The 20,041-nt window shown below is 37.4% G+C and overlaps 2 protein-coding genes across 2 annotated transcripts; both read right to left on the reverse strand.

The window, feature by feature from the left end:
• Positions 1 to 938: 938 nt before the first annotated feature.
• On the reverse strand, positions 939 to 10,633 carry ddx55 (DEAD (Asp-Glu-Ala-Asp) box polypeptide 55). The gene is made up of 14 exons (XM_067432793.1): positions 10,401 to 10,633; positions 10,251 to 10,301; positions 10,082 to 10,168; positions 9,882 to 9,973; positions 9,750 to 9,812; positions 9,522 to 9,671; positions 7,691 to 7,880; positions 7,389 to 7,471; positions 5,377 to 5,508; positions 5,192 to 5,284; positions 2,210 to 2,324; positions 1,746 to 1,914; positions 1,379 to 1,665; positions 939 to 1,267 (listed from the first exon to the last, which is right to left on the reverse strand). The coding sequence occupies exons 1-14, from the start codon at positions 10,506 to 10,508 to the stop codon at positions 1,112 to 1,114; spliced, it is 1,776 nt and encodes a 591-aa protein (XP_067288894.1). The 5' UTR covers positions 10,509 to 10,633; the 3' UTR covers positions 939 to 1,111.
• A 2,393-nt stretch (positions 10,634 to 13,026) lies between these two features.
• Positions 13,027 to 19,887, reverse strand: tmed2 (transmembrane p24 trafficking protein 2). The gene is made up of 4 exons (XM_067434262.1): positions 19,583 to 19,887; positions 18,172 to 18,364; positions 16,165 to 16,272; positions 13,027 to 14,009 (listed from the first exon to the last, which is right to left on the reverse strand). Exons 1-4 carry the CDS (start codon positions 19,760 to 19,762, stop codon positions 13,885 to 13,887), a joined length of 606 nt encoding a protein of 201 aa, XP_067290363.1. The 5' UTR covers positions 19,763 to 19,887; the 3' UTR covers positions 13,027 to 13,884.
• Positions 19,888 to 20,041: the final 154 nt, after the last annotated feature.

The raw sequence follows: 20,041 nt of genomic DNA on the forward strand, positions 1-20,041 counted from the left end.
AAATGTTTAGAGAAAAACAGTGTAAAAATGTAACAGGTAATAATACAATATACACTCACCTAAAGGATTATTAGGAACACCTGTTCAATTTTTCATTAATGGAATGATCTAAACAACCAATCACATGGCAGTCGCTTCAGTGCATTTAGGGGTGTGGTCCTGGTCAAGACAATCTCCTGAACTCCAAACTGAATGTCAGAATGGGAAAGAAAGGTGATAATTAATTTTGAGCGTGGCATGGTTGTTGGTGCCAGACGGGCCGGTCTGAGTATTTCACAATCTGCTCAGTTACTGGGATTTTCACACACAACCATTGCTAGGGTTTACAAAGAATGGTGTGAAAAGGGAAAAACATCCAGTATGCAGCAGTCCTGTGGGCGAAGACGCCTTGTTGATGCTAGAGGTCAGAGGAGAATGGACTGACTGATTCAAGCTGATAGAAGAGCAACTTTGACTGAAATAACCACTCGTTACAACCGAGGTATGCAGCATAGCATTTGTGAAGCCACAACACACACAACCTTGAGGCGGATGAGCTACAACAGCAGAAGACCCCACCGGGTACCACTCATCTCCACTACAAATAGGAAAAAGAGGCTAGTTTGCATAGCATGAGGTTTTTGCAGATGCATGGAAATGTTTTTGAGAAAACACTGAAAAAATTAACAATCATAAAAAATAAACACAATAATAATAATAATGTATTTTAGTTAAATATAATTAAATTTAAAAAAAAAGTTTAATACAAATTTGATAAACACAAAAATAAATGAGCAAATAAATAATGAATCTGAAAGTAAAATTATTATTTTTAAAAAATAATTAAATATTTTCCAAATAATATTTAGACATATTTATATTACTATTTTTTAATATAATAAAAAAACATATCACTTCCCAGAGAGACCCTCGGCTTAAAAAAAAAACACTTATTTCCAACAGAAATCTTTATTTGATCATTTTTGAGCAGTGATGGTGTATGGAAGATAGTTAATACAAAAGCACATTTGTGATGAATACATTCTCCTTGTACAGTCCAAAGACTAAAATGACATAAAAATGACACTGCTGATACAGCATGAGTACTTATTGAAGTCAAACGACTTCTCCATCATTCTCCATCAGGACTGTGTGTTTGTGCTCGTTTGCCTGCTGAACTCATGTGCTTGTCAAAGTCCTCCTCACTGATCTTTCCTTTCTTGAGTTTCTTCAGCAGACGCGTGTCACTTAAGAGCTCGTTCAAGTCTTCATCGTCAGCATCTGACTCCTGTGAACACACAAGTTTAGCATTGAGACTTTATAGAGAGGACCACATTTGCTCCATTAAGTGCTTTACATATTAATGTGGATTTAGGAAGAGAAAATATGAATAGCATACATCATCCAGTTTTCTTTTTGCTGTCTTCTTTTTCTTCCTATCCTTCTTGGTCTTCTGCTTGGACCAGGATTTGTTCTTGATGAAGTTCTTCCTCAAAGGCGGCGCTTTCTCTTTCTGCTCCGCCAGTCGTTTTTGTCTCAGTTTCTCCCTGTTTTTATCTTGAAAGCGGATGGCGTCTGTGTCGACGGTCACCTGTTTGAAGTTCGGGAAGGTCTTTCCTTTCAGTTCAGGCATTTTGGGCAAACGAAGGAGAGCAAAGCCGTTGGCCAGAGCAGCAAAATCCAGGTCTGTACAAGGCACACATTTTAATCAGGTGATTTTTCTTGATTATGTCTCTTCTTAAAATGTGCGACGCCAACTCACTCACCTTTAATGCGAAATATCAAACTACACTCGTGTTTGGCGTACGCCTGCACGTAAGACACAAAGGCTCTCATGCCTTTCTCAAACATTGCTCTGTCACGTAAAGCCATCGCCTTCAGTTTGGGCAGAACATCAACCACGTCTTTCACTGGAGGAAATGACTGAAGGGGACACTGTGGCCAAACAACACAGGATTATAAAGTACAAACACTATTTTACCAACTTAAACTCTAAGATATAGAATAATAACAATATTAGATGCTAGAAACACCAAGGCATAGGTTCAATTCCCAAGGAATGCATTAGCTGAAAAGAAGTATATCAGTGCAAGTCACTTTAGATAAAAGCATCATTGCATCGTTTTAAATGTATTTTATTATTATATTTGTTATAATTTTTCCCTTATTTATAAGTGCCATAATGATCACTGATTATTTGTATATGAAACAAAGTTTCTCTCTGACTTACCTTTTGATTAATGGACAAGAAATTTACATACGACTCTTCCATCGGCAGAAGAAACACAAGAGCGCTGCCCTGGTTTCCAATACGTGCGGTCCGTCCACACCGATGCACAAAGGAGCTAATGGAAATTTGATGACAAAAATTAGCAATGCATGCACAAAACATTCAAATAGCATGTCACCTTTAAAACACTCCTATTCTAGAATTGTTTATATACTGTTAATTCATATTATGAATAACTATTAGCTGAATTTTTATTTTCAGTTTTATTCTATTTTCAGAATTGGTGATTTTGTTTAAAACAGAGGCTCTAAAGGGATATGGAGAGGGCAAACGTATATTTAAATGATTTTGCATTCTCACAATTGCTTTGAGGGAATTTGTGTTAGCTCGCAAAGAACTCAAAGTTTCTCGGGAAAAGGCAAACATTTTAAAAGTGAACACAAAAGCATTGAAATATAATTTTTCCTGCCATCATCATGTCACTTTAAGGGCTTCGTACTTTAACTTTTTTTTAATTTCAGTTTTAGTAATTTAAGTACATTTCTAAGTTTTTATAGTTTATAATAACCACACTGCTCTGAAACACATTGATTATAGCCAAGTTAATACTTAAGATAATATTTTTCACTAAGAATGCTGAAGTTTAATATTTAACGAGCAATAGTAACGGTGACGCAGGATTTATGCTGTGCTCCAGACAGCTCGGGATTTGTATTATTCCCACCTCGTTCTTGGAAATAACGTCTGGAACGCCAATCAAAGTCGGACATTTGACCTGTGAACTCAAGAGTACATCGATCAACCCCAACCTTAGTGAGATGCGTCATATGACAACATTTCCAAGATGTAGAAGTCCTGCTTCCAACGAGCATAAATGTAAAAAACAAACTTTAACATTAGATATTAAGTTTATGTGACAACAACTTGGTTTTTGCTTTTTGCCAGCTGTTTTCAAAGTGATTTTATGTTGATTTTATTCTGTTTTTGCAATAATTGGCACAAAAACACGTCCAATTGCCTGATACTCACTGAGGTCTAAAGTGGGACATTTAATTTGGGATATTCCCACGTCCAACCTCACCTGGAAAGCAGCATTAGACCAGGACCAGGCAACAACTCGCCCTCAAGATTTAGTTTCCTGCAGAGTTCTTGTCCAACCCTGATCTAACTTCACCTGAAGAAGGCTGCGTGTGTATGTTAGAAATCAGGAATGTGAGAGAACATTGTGTTTGGTATGGTAAACTTGGGTCTCCAGCCGACAAAGTCTTAATTTAACCCATCTGGCTAGCACGCTTCCCATAATGTTCATGCGTTAGGTCAGAAGGCGGAGAGAAGACATATTTTATGGCTGTTCAAATGTATTCCACAACATAAAGCAATCTGGTCAAATGCATTTCTGACTACATCTGCAAGACTTTGTAAGTGGACAAGCTCAAAGCGTTTTAGACCCGTTTACACCTGTATTTAGTGTTGTCCACTTGAGATCCGATCAACCAAAGCGCGTCTTAAAGGAGTGGTTGCATGCAATTTGACTTTTATAACTGTAGTTAGTGTGTAATGTCGCTGCTTGAGTATAAACAGTATCGGCAAAGTTACAGCGCTGAAAGTTCAATGCAAACGGAGATATTGTCTTCGAAAGTTATGGCAGTTTATGGCCTACAAAAATGGCCTGTTTGGACTACAACGAGCTTCTTCCTGGGTTGGTGACATCATAAACCCTCGCTAGTCTCCGCAGATGTGACTTCTGCCCGTAATGGGAAGGGGCGTGGCGTTTCCGGCAACCTGCGCTTGGCACTTCAGCCAATAAAAATACAGGAAACTACATTTGGCCATCTAACCAATCTAAGACCATTGCGTTTTTCGGAGGGATGGGCTTCATAGAAGCAGGAAGCAGACGAGCCGTTCAAAGGACAGTGGAGACAGCGGTGTGGAATAAAGATCAAATAGAAGAAAAATACAGCCTTTTGCTGAACTCGCTCTACTCCCTTTTCACATCACATATCAGATAGGAAAGGTATTTATTTTCAATAAAATATTGAGAAAATATTAGAAAAGTGAAAAAACAAAAGAAACACACCTAACACCTAATACGTTTTTCTCGGTTAAAGTGGGTGGGTCTTGTCCTCACGACACACTATGGTTCCGACCCCCATGGATCATACACAGACACACGTTAATCATCACTCATAAAGCATTCTTTTTATTTGTGTTCATAGGCTACATACAATATACAGCATCTGCCAGGGCTCTTAGTCCATCATGTGCGCATATTTGGAGAAATAATGATTGTATCATGCGTCCTGACCTCAGCAGACTGGTGAGAGTAACGTTAGGCTACATGTTAATCCAGCTCACAAACCTTGCGGATGTCTGAACAGAGTTTGTGTCGGTGTCAAGTTCAGCGTCGTTGTTGTTTACATACTTTATTTGAGAAGATTTCCCAATTTTACTTTTCTTAACCGTATTAGTGTTAGTAGTAACGTTACTCAAAAAGTCTAAAAATGCGTTTCTGCTGCTTATTGCTAGCCATGACCAAACGAGAGTGAGCGAGGTGACGTGACGAAAGCACTTCCTGAGGAATTATTAAAATAATTTATCATTAGTTTATATCTTATCCACTGCCCATTATTTTAATCCCATATCAAATACAGCATGTTATGTTGGTCTATTTTAATTTATTTCATTTCATGTTTTAAATGCAATATAATTTTAGTCCACAGCCCCCACCAGGGGGGCTGATGCTATAACGAGGGGGGCTGCAGCACCCACCTTCCCGCGCTACTGACTGCGCCCCATAAACACAACCAAGCCTAGAAAAAAACCCTGAAACCACCCCTTTAATACCAGGTGTAAACAGCCGAAGATGCTGTAATGCCACTAACCTCATGCCAGCTGACCTAATGAGCACTAATCAAAGAACAACATAAATTATGTAATAAATGATTCCAAAAGCCCAAGTATGTTCATGCATGTCCTGGTTACCTCGCACTGCTTGGTGGGTCATACTGAAGGACCCAGTTCATTTCCGGTATGTCGATGCCTCTTGCCATGACGTCTGTGCACACCAGAATCCCACTGCACACATACATGATGCATTCATTGTACTCTATAACTTCCTCTTTTTAAATAGCTAGAAAGGCTTCACACTAAATGACCCAGTACATTACCTCTTTAGCGCACGGAAGTCTGCAAAGATCTTGTTTCGTTTATGTTTCATCTTTCCGTGGATGCAGTGGATGCTGACATTCTTGATCAGGGCTTCCAGGGCTTTACCGAAATACTCCACACAGGCGCAGGTGCTGAGTGTACACAGGGTAATATAATATTAGGACGGCTGGACAATAAGTCTGGAACATTAACGATTTTTATGTTTTTGAAAGAAGTCTCTTCTGCTCACTAAAGATGCATTTATTTGATCAGTAAAAACAGAAATATAGTGACATTTTTCGATTTGAGTTATTTTAAAGGGGTGGTTGATTACGATTTGACTTTTTAAAATTTAGTTAGCATGTATTGTTGCTGTTTGAGCATAAACAACATCTTCAAAGGGAGATCATTTCTTTTACAGAAATAACTTTTTACGGTCTACAATAAACGGCTGGTAGGGACTACAACGAGCTTCCTCACAGGTCAGTGACATCACTAACCCTAAAGTTTATATAAACCCTGCCCCTAGAACATGCAACGATGAGTTGTTGTAGTTGCAGCACGTTAAGGAGTCTGCTCAAGCTGTCACATTCTTTCACATTTATTGCATTGCAATACAGAACGTAACAAATGTCATGCATGTCATAAAAGCAAGATGACAAGATAAATTATAATCCTAATTAAAGCAGCACTAGGTAACTTTTCAACCTTCATAATATATTTTTTAAGACTCTTGTGATGATAAATCGACTTACAATAGGTTGAATGACACGTCTGCCTTAGCCTGACGGGGTCTGTATCGTTTTTAATCATACTTTTAAACTTCGGGTTTCGGGTAGTAACCCGAGAAAAAAAAAGAACTACAAAATTCGACTGCTTTACGGCATATACGTCACTTCCACCAACACACACACACTTCCTTACATTCGGACGTGCGAGCCCAACTTTGTTCGTCGGATAATATAGTCATGTCCGAAGCAGCACAGACAAATAAGAAAGAAAAGGTTTTGTTGGAGGAAAGCAATAAGAGGAAATGAAAAAGTGATGTGATTAAAGGCAGGATGAGGATCAACATGTGACCAGCGTTTGCTCGTCGGCGTGAGCTGAAGGAGGCGTGCCCGACCGATGCTGTCCTGCTTGTTATGGTGATTACCTACCACTCAAACATTGAACTGAAGTATCATATAGATTCTGTAAAACGGTGACCAATAGACTACTATAATGCCGCTGGCTTGTAAACGTGAGCATCGTGATTATTTGGCGTTTGAAAAAAATAAAACTTTTGGCTTTTACAACAGTTATCATGACAGAATATGCTAATCAATGACTTGAAGATAGTTAACTCATAAATTCATCAACTAACCATTCAGAAACGTCCTGACTCATTCTACATGTTGTGTCTTCTTCTTAAGTCTCTCCATCATGGTCAGACTCCAGTTTAAACGTAAAATGCCGAACAGTTTCTGATATTTTCAGTGTGTGAGGTAATCAGGGCTGCTAACACAAGCTCTGAAAACGATGCACTCTTTTTGAAAAGGGGCAGGGAACAGCAGTTCATTTGCATTTAAAGGGACAAACAAAAATGGCGTCTTTTTGCTCATCCTCAAAAAGTTAATTTTAACAGCCTATAAAAATAATTTGTGGTAATTTGAGCTAAAACCTTACATACAAATTATATTATTATATTACACTTACTTTAAAAACTGGCATTATAAGACCCCTTTAAAATATAAATTATTCTTGTGATGCAAAGCTGAATTGCAAGTTAAAAAGAGATACTTTTATTCAGCAAGGATGCATTTTTTTTTTAATGACAGTAAGTGATAGCAAAGACATTTATAATATAATTTCAAATAACTGCTGTTCTTTTGAACTTTCTATTTATCATCATCATCATCATCATAAAAAAATAAATCACATTTTAAAACAGAAATAGAAAACTGTTAAAGCCTTGGTGAGCAGAAGAGACTTCTTTCAAAAACATAAACTATTTTTGACCGATAGTGTATGTGGCAAAATCAGTCGACCAAACCTGAAGAACACAAGCTGCTTCTCATGTTTGTGCTGCCTGAGAAACGCCACCAAAGTGTTGAACTTCTCCTCTGCTCGACACATCTGCACATAATGAAGACAATATCCAGATAAACAACACAAACATTGAGAAATAGTGCAAACATGCTTATGAACCTAAGTCAGATTATTCCTAATTAGACAAGGAGCATGTTTTATAAAGTCAAATTCTGATTTCATGTCATAATTAACTGAATATGAATGTGCCTTCGTGAATCAGTCCCAGCGTGTTACAGACGGTTATAGATGACTATTATGACTCACTGTGTAATAATTGCTGAGTCTGGCTGGGGTTTTCTGGACGCTGGAGGCCGCTACACCTTTCTCCTTCACTGTGATCCGCACAGGGTTGCGCAGACCCGCCCTCACCAACTTCTCCAGCTCTTGCGTCTGCGTGGCGGAGAACAGCCCTGTGCGCCGCTGCTTGGGTAGATAATCCAGAATAGTGTTTAAACTGCGGAGGCAAAGAAAAAAAGTTGCATTAGATAAGTATATTTTTTCCTGTAATTAATATTTCATATTTTGAAGGGACATTTATGATACTAAACAATAGGGATGCCACAATTCTCAATAGAATATTGAACTTTTCGGTACAGCATTCACAGTTCAATACGTGCTTGTGAATTGCGTTTTTTTTATTGGTTTTGCATTTAATTAATTATTTCTAATTCTCTCTGTTTTAAATATTTCTCTGTTTTTTCATGTCTGTTTGAGTGTGCTGTTGAGTGTACACGCTGATATGAGCAAATATCCAATTATATGCACTAAAGTTAGGGGGTGTTTAGCCACACTTGCAGTGCTGCTGTCCGAGAGTTATACTCATGGAACAATGTAGTTATTCACAATCACGTAAGTTCATTATTTGCATGTGTTTTAAAGCCTTGCCGGTTAAACATTTGTTATACATGCGTTGAGCGAGCGCACTAAAAGCCAGCCAAACACGTGATTACTGGACTAAGTAGTCTTACTGCACTAATACTGTCAAATACTTACAAGGTTAACATATATAAACACAGTCGGTTGTGTCTGAAGGGAAAGTAAAATGGCGTGTCTGTATACGAGATGCGTGCAGGTCTTAAATTGACAGCAGCGCAGCCTAGTGAACGCTTGTCCTTAAAGGGACCGTTCACCTCTTAAATTATGTTAATAAAACAACAAAAGACAAAGAGAAAATCACTCACTGCTCTTGAATAAAGTAGCTTTTAATAAATGTAAATTGAAGACTATGTAGTTTTAATTTTAGCCTACATTTATTCATTCAATTTCCTATTTAAATGCTACTGTACATCTCTGAGCTGCCACTGTAAAGCTTTATATTTATTTATTTTATATAATACAATACACTGTGTACACGGGAACGTTTTTTAAGTAAAGTTCTAAGTTTAAGTAAGGTTTTAAGTCTTTTAAGTAAAATAAAGAAAGAGTATTGCAATAAAACATTTTATCCTTAACCTCTTTCTGTTCCTGTCCCCTAAGAATAGAATACCAAAACTACCGAACCGAAAAAACTAGGTATTTATTGAACCGTGGAATAACTGTATTGTTTCATCCCTACTAAACAATATTCATCTCTAATTATACACCATTTATTTCTATATCAAAAATACATTTACTAGGGGGAAGGAACACACTTTACACTATTTTTTTGTCAATATAATATTTAAGTCAAAAAGAGATCAAATATATATAAAATCCAACAATGAATGGAGGCAAATGAGTGTAATCAAGTGGAAAACAGTAAGGATAATCGTATGTAATAAAATGGTGTGATTTTATTGTAATTTAGGTGCAATTTAAAGTTTTTGTGTGTAGTAAATTTCCACTTTTTGTTTTAGAGTTTAACTGCATTGCAGTGTGCATTTTTCTGCATCATGGCTGATGTATAGATAATAGTATACAAAGAACACAAAGTAAGATATTTTGTCCACAGAAGAAAAAAATTCATGCAAGTTTGAAATGACACGAGGGTAAGTAAATGGTGAACTATCCCTTTAAATAACCACAGTGCATATTACGGCAAACGTGATACAGTGTAGTTTAGCTGCCAGGTAAAATTAAATGCTGAATTTTACTGCCTTTTATTTAGGAACATTACCTGGCTTCAAAGCCCATGTCCAGCAGTCTGTCAGCCTCATCCAGGACAAGAACATCCAGGGACTTCACAGCGGTGGCCAAATCAAGTCCATCTGCCTTCCTCCTAAACATGTCCTCTAATCGGCCAGGGGTCGCAATTAGGATATTGGCTCTAAGAAGTGCACAGGACATTGCATTTGTATAACAAATTTAGTTTTAGAGGGTAGAAAATAGCAGTCCAAATACTCACCCCTGAGTCTTAAACTTCTCTACATCCTCAATAGGGTTGCTTCCACCAATCAAGAGGATCTGTCTAAAATCAGAAACACATTTTGTAAGATTTAGTACAGTACAGGAGATACAGTAGATGCTTTAATCTTACCTAAACTGCTGAAATCCCTGCAGAAATCGGCCCATCACCTCACTGATCTGCAATGCCAGCTCACGGGTGGGAGTTATGATCAATGCACCGACCTGACAACACATTACAGCAGAAATTAGGAGGAAGTACAGCGATTTACTGTCCACAAACATCTGAAGATGAACATGAAGACAGCATAAACTGATCATATTAATACACACCTGCATCTTTTTTAACTTCTCTTCTCGCTTTAGGAGAATTTCTAATATAGGAATCACAAAAGCCAGAGTCTTCCCACTGCCGGTCACCTGAAATTACATTGATTATGAAACATATCTGTTATAGGTATACATATGGTTAAAAAAAGAGAAAACATATTCAAATACTCACAGCTTCAGCAGCAACATCTTTATTGCTCATAAAAAGAGGGATGCAGGCAGCCTGGGATTAAGAAAAACTGTGTTACTAAACTGTAACGTTACATTAACTGAAAACAAACATGCGAGAACAGATAGACTGAAATACTGATCAAATGAATACCTGAACAGGAGTCATATATGTAAATTTCAGCTCTGTAAGAGTCTGTAATATGCTGTCATGTAATTTCACGGGTAAACGCTCCCATTTTCCATCGGTAATGTTTTCCATAGTTTATGTGCTTAGTTGAGTCTTATCCATAAAAGTAAACACATGAGGAGAAGACGTGTGCTACACGCAAAAAACCCCGAATGGGAAACATGCGGCCACGACAATCGTTCCGCTTCGCCTCTGCAGGACACCTGTGTTCCTCCGGGGGGCGTGTGGTGGTTTCGGAGAGCCGCATCAAAACTCTTAACAATGCTCGTCTTTGCTTTTATGTACCTGGAACCATACTCAAGGAACTGTATGTAAGAAATGTATTTCAATGAATCATAAAATGGCCCTGATATGTCACTAGACATTAAGAAATCATGTTAATTTCAAACACTTATATCACTGACAACAGTAGTCTGGCCAGGATATTGTCATTATAAAGTTGTTGTTGCAGCCCTCAACTGATGTTGTTGTTGACATGTTGTGTTTTGGCCTGAAGCTCCGCCCTCCACCTATCGACCAATCACGAGTCAGTTGTGTTTCAGGTTGCCAGATCTGCTCTAGTTACCACAGCTGCAGATCTACAAACGTTCCTGCTGATCCTGCCGCCAATCTGGCAACCTCAAGTCAGGGGGAGGGATATAGGGTATAGTGATTGCAGTACGAGTTTTGGCCACAGTCTTACATACATTTCCTTTAAATAAATACATTATTTTGTATATGACCTAAAAATATACACTCACCCAAAAGGATTATTAGGAACACCTGTTCAATTTCTCATTGATGCAATTATCTAATCAACCAATCACATGGCAGTCGCTTCAATGCATTTAGGGGTGTGGTCCTGGTCAAAACAAACTCCTGAACTCCAAACTGAATGTCAGAATGGGAAAGAAAGGTGATTTAAGCAATTTTGAGCATGGCATGGTTGTTGGTGCCAGACGGGCCGGTCTGAGTATTTCACAATCTGCTCAGTTACTGGGATTTTCACACACAACCATTTCTGGGGTTTACAAAGAATGGTGTGAAAAGGGAAAAACATCCAGTATGCGGCAGTCCTGTGGGCGAAAATGCCTTGTTGATGCTCGAGGTCAGAGGAGAATGGGCCGACTGATTCAAGCTGATAGAAGAGCAACTTTGACTGAAATAACCACTCGTTACAACCGAGGTATGCAGCAAAGCATCTGTGAAGCCACAACACACACAACCTTGAGGCGGATGGACTACAACAGCAGAAGACCCCACCGGGTACCACTCATCTCCACTACAAATAGGAAAAAGAGGCTACAGTTTGCACGAGCTCACCAAAATTGGACAGTTGAAGACTGGAAAAATGTTGCCTGGTCTGATGAGTCTCGATTTCTGTTGAGACATTCAGATGGTAGAGTCAGAATTTGGCGTAAACAGAACGAGAACATGGATCCATCATGCCTTGTTACCACTGTGCAGGCTGGTGGTGGTGGTGTAATGGTGTGGGGGATGTTTTCTTGGCACACTTTAGGCCCTTTAGTGCCAATTGGGCATCGTTTAAATGCCACGGCCTACCTGAGCATTGTTTCTGACCATGTCCATCCCTTTATGACCACCATGTACCATCCTCTGATGGCTACTTCCAGCAGGATAATACACCATGTCACAAAGCTCAAATAATTTCAAATTGGTTTCTTGAACATGACAATGAGTTGACTGTACTATAATGGCCCCCACAGTCCCCAGATCTCAACCCAATAGAGCATCTTTGGGATGTGGTGGAACGGGAGCTTCGTGCCCTGGATGTGCATCCCACAAATCTCCATCAACTGCAAGATGCTCTCCTATCAATATGGGCCAACATTTCTAAAGAATGCTTTCAGCAGCTTGTTGAGTCAATGCCACAGAGAATTAAGGCAGTTCTGAAGGCGAAAGGGGGTCAAACACAGTATTAGTATGGTGCTCCTAATAATCCTTTAGGTGAGTGTATATTTAGGTCGCTGACATACTCATTTGGGCTGAAAAAAGTAATGTACTACGCAAAAACGCCACGGTCTTGAGTCTTAAGTCTGGACAGTCATTGAATTAAATATATTTATGTTCCCATTTGATCAAATAGCAAAAGAAAAACTACACAATACAGTTTTGTTTTGTTTTGAAAAAGAAAAAAAATCAGATTGATTTCGGCAGTCAGAAGAGAGATGTATCAGTTTTACCGACACTCCCATAAAAACACCATGATCAAAACAGCGGTAACTTGTTTTTTTTTTAAATTATATATTTTATATATAAAAAGATAATACAAAGTATGCTTTAAATGTACACACATAAAAAATTAACATTTAAAAAATAAAAAAGGATTTACGATGTTGATATCTGTTAAAACACGTCATCAGTCTGTGAAAAGGGTCCATAATTTATGCACGATTAAAATTCAATAAATAGCACTACAGGCACAAATTAAAGTATCCGACATTTTGGAAAAGTAATACATAATCTTATAACATTAAGCCAAAAATACAGCATGAAATGTTACCTGGACAGATATCTGTTGTAGATTGAGGCATGTGTCACATCACATGGCTCTAAAACTTCAATATTTTAAAAAAATATTAAGAGAGAATTTAAGAACATGTTCCATGTTTATTAAATCAAATCCATATTTGACATACATATTCATTGAACTTCAGAAGTTTACAGTTTTATCATCAGTTTCCTAGTAGTCTTAGCCAAATACTTTTGCATTTTATTTATAAGAGTTGGTTTAGACAACAAAAACGGTACAAAACTACATAAAGTTACTCCCCGTGTGAAGACTGAAGATAGAGAGAAGGAAAATAAATTGGGCCTACCCTGCCTAAACATTTAAAAACACACCAGAAAATCTGAAAAAGTCATTAAGCAGTCATTTTACCACTTTACCAGCATCAGGTTTAAATATGTGCCATGGAGGTTGTTGGCATAATAACTAAGTGTGATAATGAGCAGTAAATATGGCATGAAATGTGTTAGCCGTGACAGTTCCTGACATTTGTCTTGATTTACATCAGCAACTGACTTCCCGTTTCTCACAACAATGGCTTTGTTACAGCTTAATTACATCATGCTATTTCATACAATCCTAAAGCATGTTCTTTCATTGGGGAAACACCATAAACCTTTACTTCATTCTTGTAGTAATGTGCAATTGTAACAGAACTGGAGAAAAAACACCAAGCAAAATAAAAATAAAATAAAAAGATGCCTGTTCTAAATAAACTTACACAAACTGGGCTAAAACAAAATCAATGAATTAATAATTCATAGCCGAACTTGCACCCTTTCCCAAAACAAACAATGATGAGATCTACAACTGGGGCAAATAAAAACAAAAAGACTGGTGGACTAGCGAACGACCAAGTTCTTCTGATCTCTGTTGAATCGGACGTCCAATTCGAGAAACTGGTAAATCACGGACTCAATGTGTTTATGTTGAGGGTTTTTATACGACTCTCCGCACTTCAAAGAATCTCTTCAGGTAGTAAATCTGTCCGAGGGTCATGGCCACCAGCACCAGAGCCTCAAAGAAGGACCAGAGCACCACCCTGCTGTTCGTGTTGTCATTGACTGGAGGACAGAGACAAAAATACACAGTCAGAGGAAAGCTTAACGTTTGAAGGTGAAGAGATGAAATAATGAAAAATAATAAAAATAATAATAATTCAAAGGCAAATTAAAGAATTCAAATCTCAGGGAGGATCTCTCCTAATTAAAAAAAAAGTATTAAAAAAATATGTATAATAAATTACATTAATAATAAAAAGGCCATTTAAAAATGCTTATTTGTTGGGGTAATGTAAAAAAATAACTATAATTTTGTATAAAAATAATACTAATATAAAGGATATTTAAACATGCATATTTCTGACGGTTTCATATTTAAAAATGTAGATAATAATAATGATAAAAATAAACAGTTAAATAAAATAATTTAACTGTATATTTTTTCTGGGCTCATGTGAAAAAATTAAACAGCAATTTAAACAAATATTTCTGTTTCTATTTTCTATTTCAGATTTTTTTTTAACTTGTTAATAATATTTTAAACATATTTCTGGGGTCATGTCAAAATTATTAATAATAATAATAATAATAATAAAGGCCATTTAAACAAGCATTTTTTCTCAGTAATGATGAAGAAATTCTTTTGACACGACTCTCAAAAAAACATTTCCTCGTTTAACCTCTTAACCCTCGCCCTGCTCTGAGAAATAAATAAAAAAATGACATACCCCAAATAAAAATGTCTGCAGCTCTTAAACCCTATGGTCTATATCCATAAATGTGGTCTTATTTTAAACTAGACACTTTAAATTATGTTATTCAAAAGTCATAACTCAAAGTAGTATAGGGACAGATTAAAACAAGGGGAAATATGCATGTAAGTGACTCACGTTTTTATTTTTTTATTAATCCCTTATGGAAAAATTTTTTAGATTTTAATTTTAATGCCCTGAAAATAACCTAAATATAAAACTGAATGTCTGATCATGCTTTGATTAAAATTTGAGGACGATTCTCTCAAAAATGTAGCTTCTGTAAGCTTTAATGTCAAAAAAGACTGGGCGTCCTTTCAATAAAGTCCAATTATATTAGAACATTTGTGTAATAGTAAAGAGTATTTTTTATTCAAATAAATCTGCAATAAACTGCTAATTATAATGCATTTGCAGTCCCTGATAACTAAAACAACTATTTACAGAATTTACAAGTGTAAAAAAACTAATTTAGTTGATAAAAACAGTCTCTAATTTAGTCTGCGCGTTGTGTGTAAGTGTGTGCGCTCACACTGGCAGGCGCTGGATACGATGAATGAATACTGTGAAGACGACGCTAAGTAACAGCTAAGTAAGCATGAGGTATTCACTAATGCTTCTTACTACATCTCTTACATAAACTACGCAAAATATTGTCTTTTGATTCGTTACTACATCCATCAATCAAATCTATGCTGGCTATGCATTGGCTAGGCATTGACTGGCTTATCCAACGAAGGACCAGCGAGTTTGACTGACAGATGTATCACCCAGTGACGCGCTCCCTTTCTAGCATGTTTCCTAACCGGGCTTATGATTGAAGGAGAGAGACCTGGGAGGGTTTAATATGACCGGAACCTTCCACAGTACAGGGGAGATTGTCAAAATAAGGCTTACAATCGCTATTTCATTGAAAATGGACATGATTGATTACTCTTAACGCAAAACGCTTATGCAAACAACGGAGGATTTTTAGTTTTTTCCCCTTATTTTTTCGTTGTTTTGGATTAAAAGTGGGATGCATTTTGAAGAGTGGACTCTTACACAGACATGTATGCTGTTGTTTTGTGGATTCGTCCGATCTGATCTGAACGTCAGGAGATGAAAGATGAGTACCGCGTTCATTATGCTAATGTTTAAATAGCCACTGCTTTAGCATTTAATTTAACCCTTTCCTCTCTGGTGTATTTATTGCAAAAACGAGTTCAGAACATGAATCTTGAGTGTTTTAGCTTTCAAATGATGCATAGTTTGATATAGTTGATTGAACAGTTTGTATAAAACAAAAGTAATTATAAGTAGAGACACGCCCACTTGCGTCAGACGCCCCGCCCACGATCCGGTGCGGATTAAGAAGTTAAAACAGACGGACACAAACAGCTCAGAGTTCATCTCCTAATTATGTTAATACTATCTCCCTCCCTCTCTCTCTCTCACACACACACACACACACACACACATCTTACTTGCACGGTGTATTCTCTCTCGGACCTCCATGTATTCCTGCTCATGTTTGACCGCCGTCATGGCAACCGCCAGCTCGTTGATCATCTCCTCCAGCTTATTCTGATGAGCTGAAATAAATGAACCAGAATTTACTCATGGTGACTATCAACACAAACAAACTGTGGCGTATGCAGCATGCAAATATAACACCCCAATTTTTACAAACAGCAATATAAAAGTTTCTAATCACATAACCTCAGATTACACATGCAAGAGTTGGCATAAATAACTTTAGTTTTCAGTGCATTAATAAAAACACTCAAATACAGCAGAAAACCTACAATAAACAATTCAAATCAGGCAACGGGAACACTTCAAATAGAGCTCTATTTAAATGTTAACCCACAGCTCACTCTTCAGGTTTAACCCGCATCTCTATGAGTAAATGTTCAGATCATCGCTCACACTTTCTTTATACACACACACAGGTGCAAGTTTAAGTGTTAGATTGAAGTTTAAAGCTCAACTCATGTTAAAACAATCTATTCTATAGTCCATTCCTACCATCCCAGCTGTCACCACCTCCTGGAGAGGGAAGAAAGACAACGATGAACTAGTTCTAACGCCAGACCAACAATGAAACTAGTTCTAAAACACTGACTAATCTTTAGTTCATTTGACATTGTAACACATCACACTAATACACCATTAAAATTAAAAGTTGCATCTGTTACTGGGGTTCAAAGGGGCGGAAACTTCCTGGAAACCTTCCATGGGGTGTTATTTTGATACATTTAGTTTAAGTTGGAAACTTAACAGGAATTACTTGGAAATTTGGGGTAATTTATACAAACTGTATCATATACACAAATTTTGTTCTGTCTTCAGCAGACATGCATGCCAACTAACACTTAAAAAAAAAAAAAAAACCTTTTTGGATTCATCTGTGAATATAACTTAATTGCTTCTTTCAACAAAGCATGAATGGTGTATAAAATAAACATTCCCTATGATCCTCCCTCACAAACCTGCAGTAAGTGACTGAGGAAAGCACAGGGTAGAAAGTCAACTCAATTTGCATTAAATTGTTTGTTTTAACCAATATTATACTGTAAGAGGTTTTTTTCCTGCTACATTTAAGTTCCCTGTTATAGGTTAAATTTTGCAACCCTATCTGTTAATGTCATTTAATGGACTTGAGCTGACTTGAACCAACAATAAACCGTTGCAATTTTGATCAACTAACCAAGATTAATAAACACTCTAACAAATGTATTACTCATTATTAGCTAATGCATTAACTTAAAGTGACCGTATTGTAAAGTGTTACCTTTATTTTTTATTTAAGTTTAAATATTTTTCTAACATACAGCAGTGGCCGGAGGGGATATTCGTTTTTTAAGACCCTACAAGTTCAATTAAACCATCAAAGTAAATATTTTATATTTTAAATATGCAGGAAGATTAAAACACTAAACTTGGTTAAGGTATTTACCCGACAAAATTATTTGGCAAAAAAGGCAAACTACAGCTACAGGTTTTATTTACAATGGGAAACAAGTAGTATTGAAAAACATACATTGCATACAACAAAGCATACATTGACTACATCAGTAATTCATATTTAGTTGATTCTCACGTTTTTGCATGCGTTTATAATTTCTTTATATGACAGCCGGGCCAAAAATTGTCGGCACAATATGTCATGTTTCATTGCGTTATCATAAATAAAACAATCCACTTAAACTACACAATACTTGCAAAATCATTAAAATATTTTAATAAGAGGTGAATATGTATATTTTCCTATTACTTTTGGTCACTACTGTATAAAACGAAACAGTTCTAGCCAATTAAATAGTTTAGATCTTCACAGAAAATGTGATATTCATTACAGAATTTCCACAACATTTCCTGTTCCCTGGAAGCTCCCTGATATTCCCAGGTTTTCTGTGACCGTGGAAACCCTGCCATATGCTGCAAAAGACAAACTTCTCAGAAAAGCCTGGGTCAGTTTCTCCGCTCACCCTCTGTCTCCATGTCCTGTCCTTTGGGCGCCTCGCCGATGTCGATGGTGAACATCACAATCTTAGGGGTCATGGTAGACATCTTGTTGCTAAAGCAGAACTTGTAAGTTCCGTCCATATGGGCGGCTACAGAATACTTCCCACTGGACTCACGGTCTCCTTTATAGATCTGCTTCCCGTCCGGACCTGTTATCTGGTAAACACAGTACAATGCATTAGAATTTAGATAAACCTCAGCTTTAAAGGGATAGTTCCCTCAAAAGGTCCATGATTTACTCCCCCTCAAGCCATCCTGGGTGTTTATGACATTCTTCTTTCAGATGAATACAGTTGGAGTTATAGTAAAAACAAGCCCGGCTCTTTCAAGCTTTATAATGGCAGTGAATGGCTGTTTCTGTTTTGAAGTCCATAAAAGTGCATCTATACATCAGATAACTGCTCAACACAGCTCTGGGGGGTTAATAAAGACCTTCTAAAGAGAAACATTTGTGTGAGAAAAATATCCATATTTAAGACTTTACAAACTGCAATCTCGTCGTACGGGCGTTCACAAGAGAATGGCGTTCCAGCGTAGGACGCTCAGGTGAGAATATGATCTTTCTCGCGAGAACCCAGTTTTGTGTTGCTCTATTCTCTGCACTTCCACATTCGTCACCTGAACTTAGGCTACGTCATATGCTGGAACGCCAGTCTCTTGTGAACATGTGTACAACAGTTAGAGATCACAGAGTGTAAATGTAAATATGGATATTTCTCTCACACAAATGCATGGCTTCGCATCAGAAGGCCTTTATTAAATCCCCAGAGATGTGTGGAGCAGCTATATGAAGGATAGTTGCACTTCAAAACCGAAACAGCCATTCACTGCCATTATAAAGCTTGGAAGGGCCAGGGCATTTTTTTTTTTTTTTTTTATATAACTGACTTTATTCGTCTCAAAGAAGAATGTCATATACACCTAGAATGACTAGATAATGAATACATCATGGGTTAATTTTCATTTTTGAGTGAACTATCACTTTAACAGGTAAACCTCTCCATCAGAGTTATGTTGAGCATTCAAGAAACTCTGTCAATGTCATTACATTGACAGTCTCAAAAAATGACAGTACTACGGTATTTCTATGGTACTCTGAGCCAAAGTACCATGATACTAGAACAAAACCAGTATATGATTCACTGTGTTTAACAACCATCTAAACAAAATAAGATAAAACAAAACGAGATTACGTTTTTAAAATTGTATCTAGACAATGTACTATCCTGTATCTAAGCACTAATCACTCTTAACTTCCGGCTTCTTCCACCATCTGGACAGCGACACCTGCAAACATCCTACAGAGGCTGTTTATAGTCTATCATGTCTTTGTAATGGCATTTCATCATATTTTAAGTGTATTGTAATGCCCACCTCCACGTCGATGTCCAGAAATCCTCCCTCTGCGACCTCAAACATCAGGCCCATCTTCGTGCCCGAGTTCACGCGCTCATAGAAACACTCCTCCGCGTGCGCGTCTATGCTCACAAAATAGCCGCTCGCCGTGTAAGACAGCGCGCAGAGGAGCACGACTAGTTCCGAGAACGTAAACATGTTTGGTGCGGTGTATTAATGGAGGATAAAACCCATAAAAGAGACTTTACGCCGCACTGGTACGATAAAGGCGGAGACTGACAAGCGCTAGCTGCGCTACTGATGATGCCACGTCAAGCTTTAGACGAGCCGCCCGATGGGACAAAAAGGCTTAAGACACCGGACGTAGTCCGCGTTTAGAAAAAAAAAACACACAGAAATGTATTTTATGATTGTATTAATTTATTATTTTGTTACAATAGAATACAATCACTATAATTCAGTTCAGATTTAAAAATG

The sequence above is a fragment of the Pseudorasbora parva genome, chromosome 23, assembly GCF_024679245.1.
Source record: "Pseudorasbora parva isolate DD20220531a chromosome 23, ASM2467924v1, whole genome shotgun sequence".
NCBI lineage: Eukaryota > Metazoa > Chordata > Actinopteri > Cypriniformes > Gobionidae > Pseudorasbora > Pseudorasbora parva.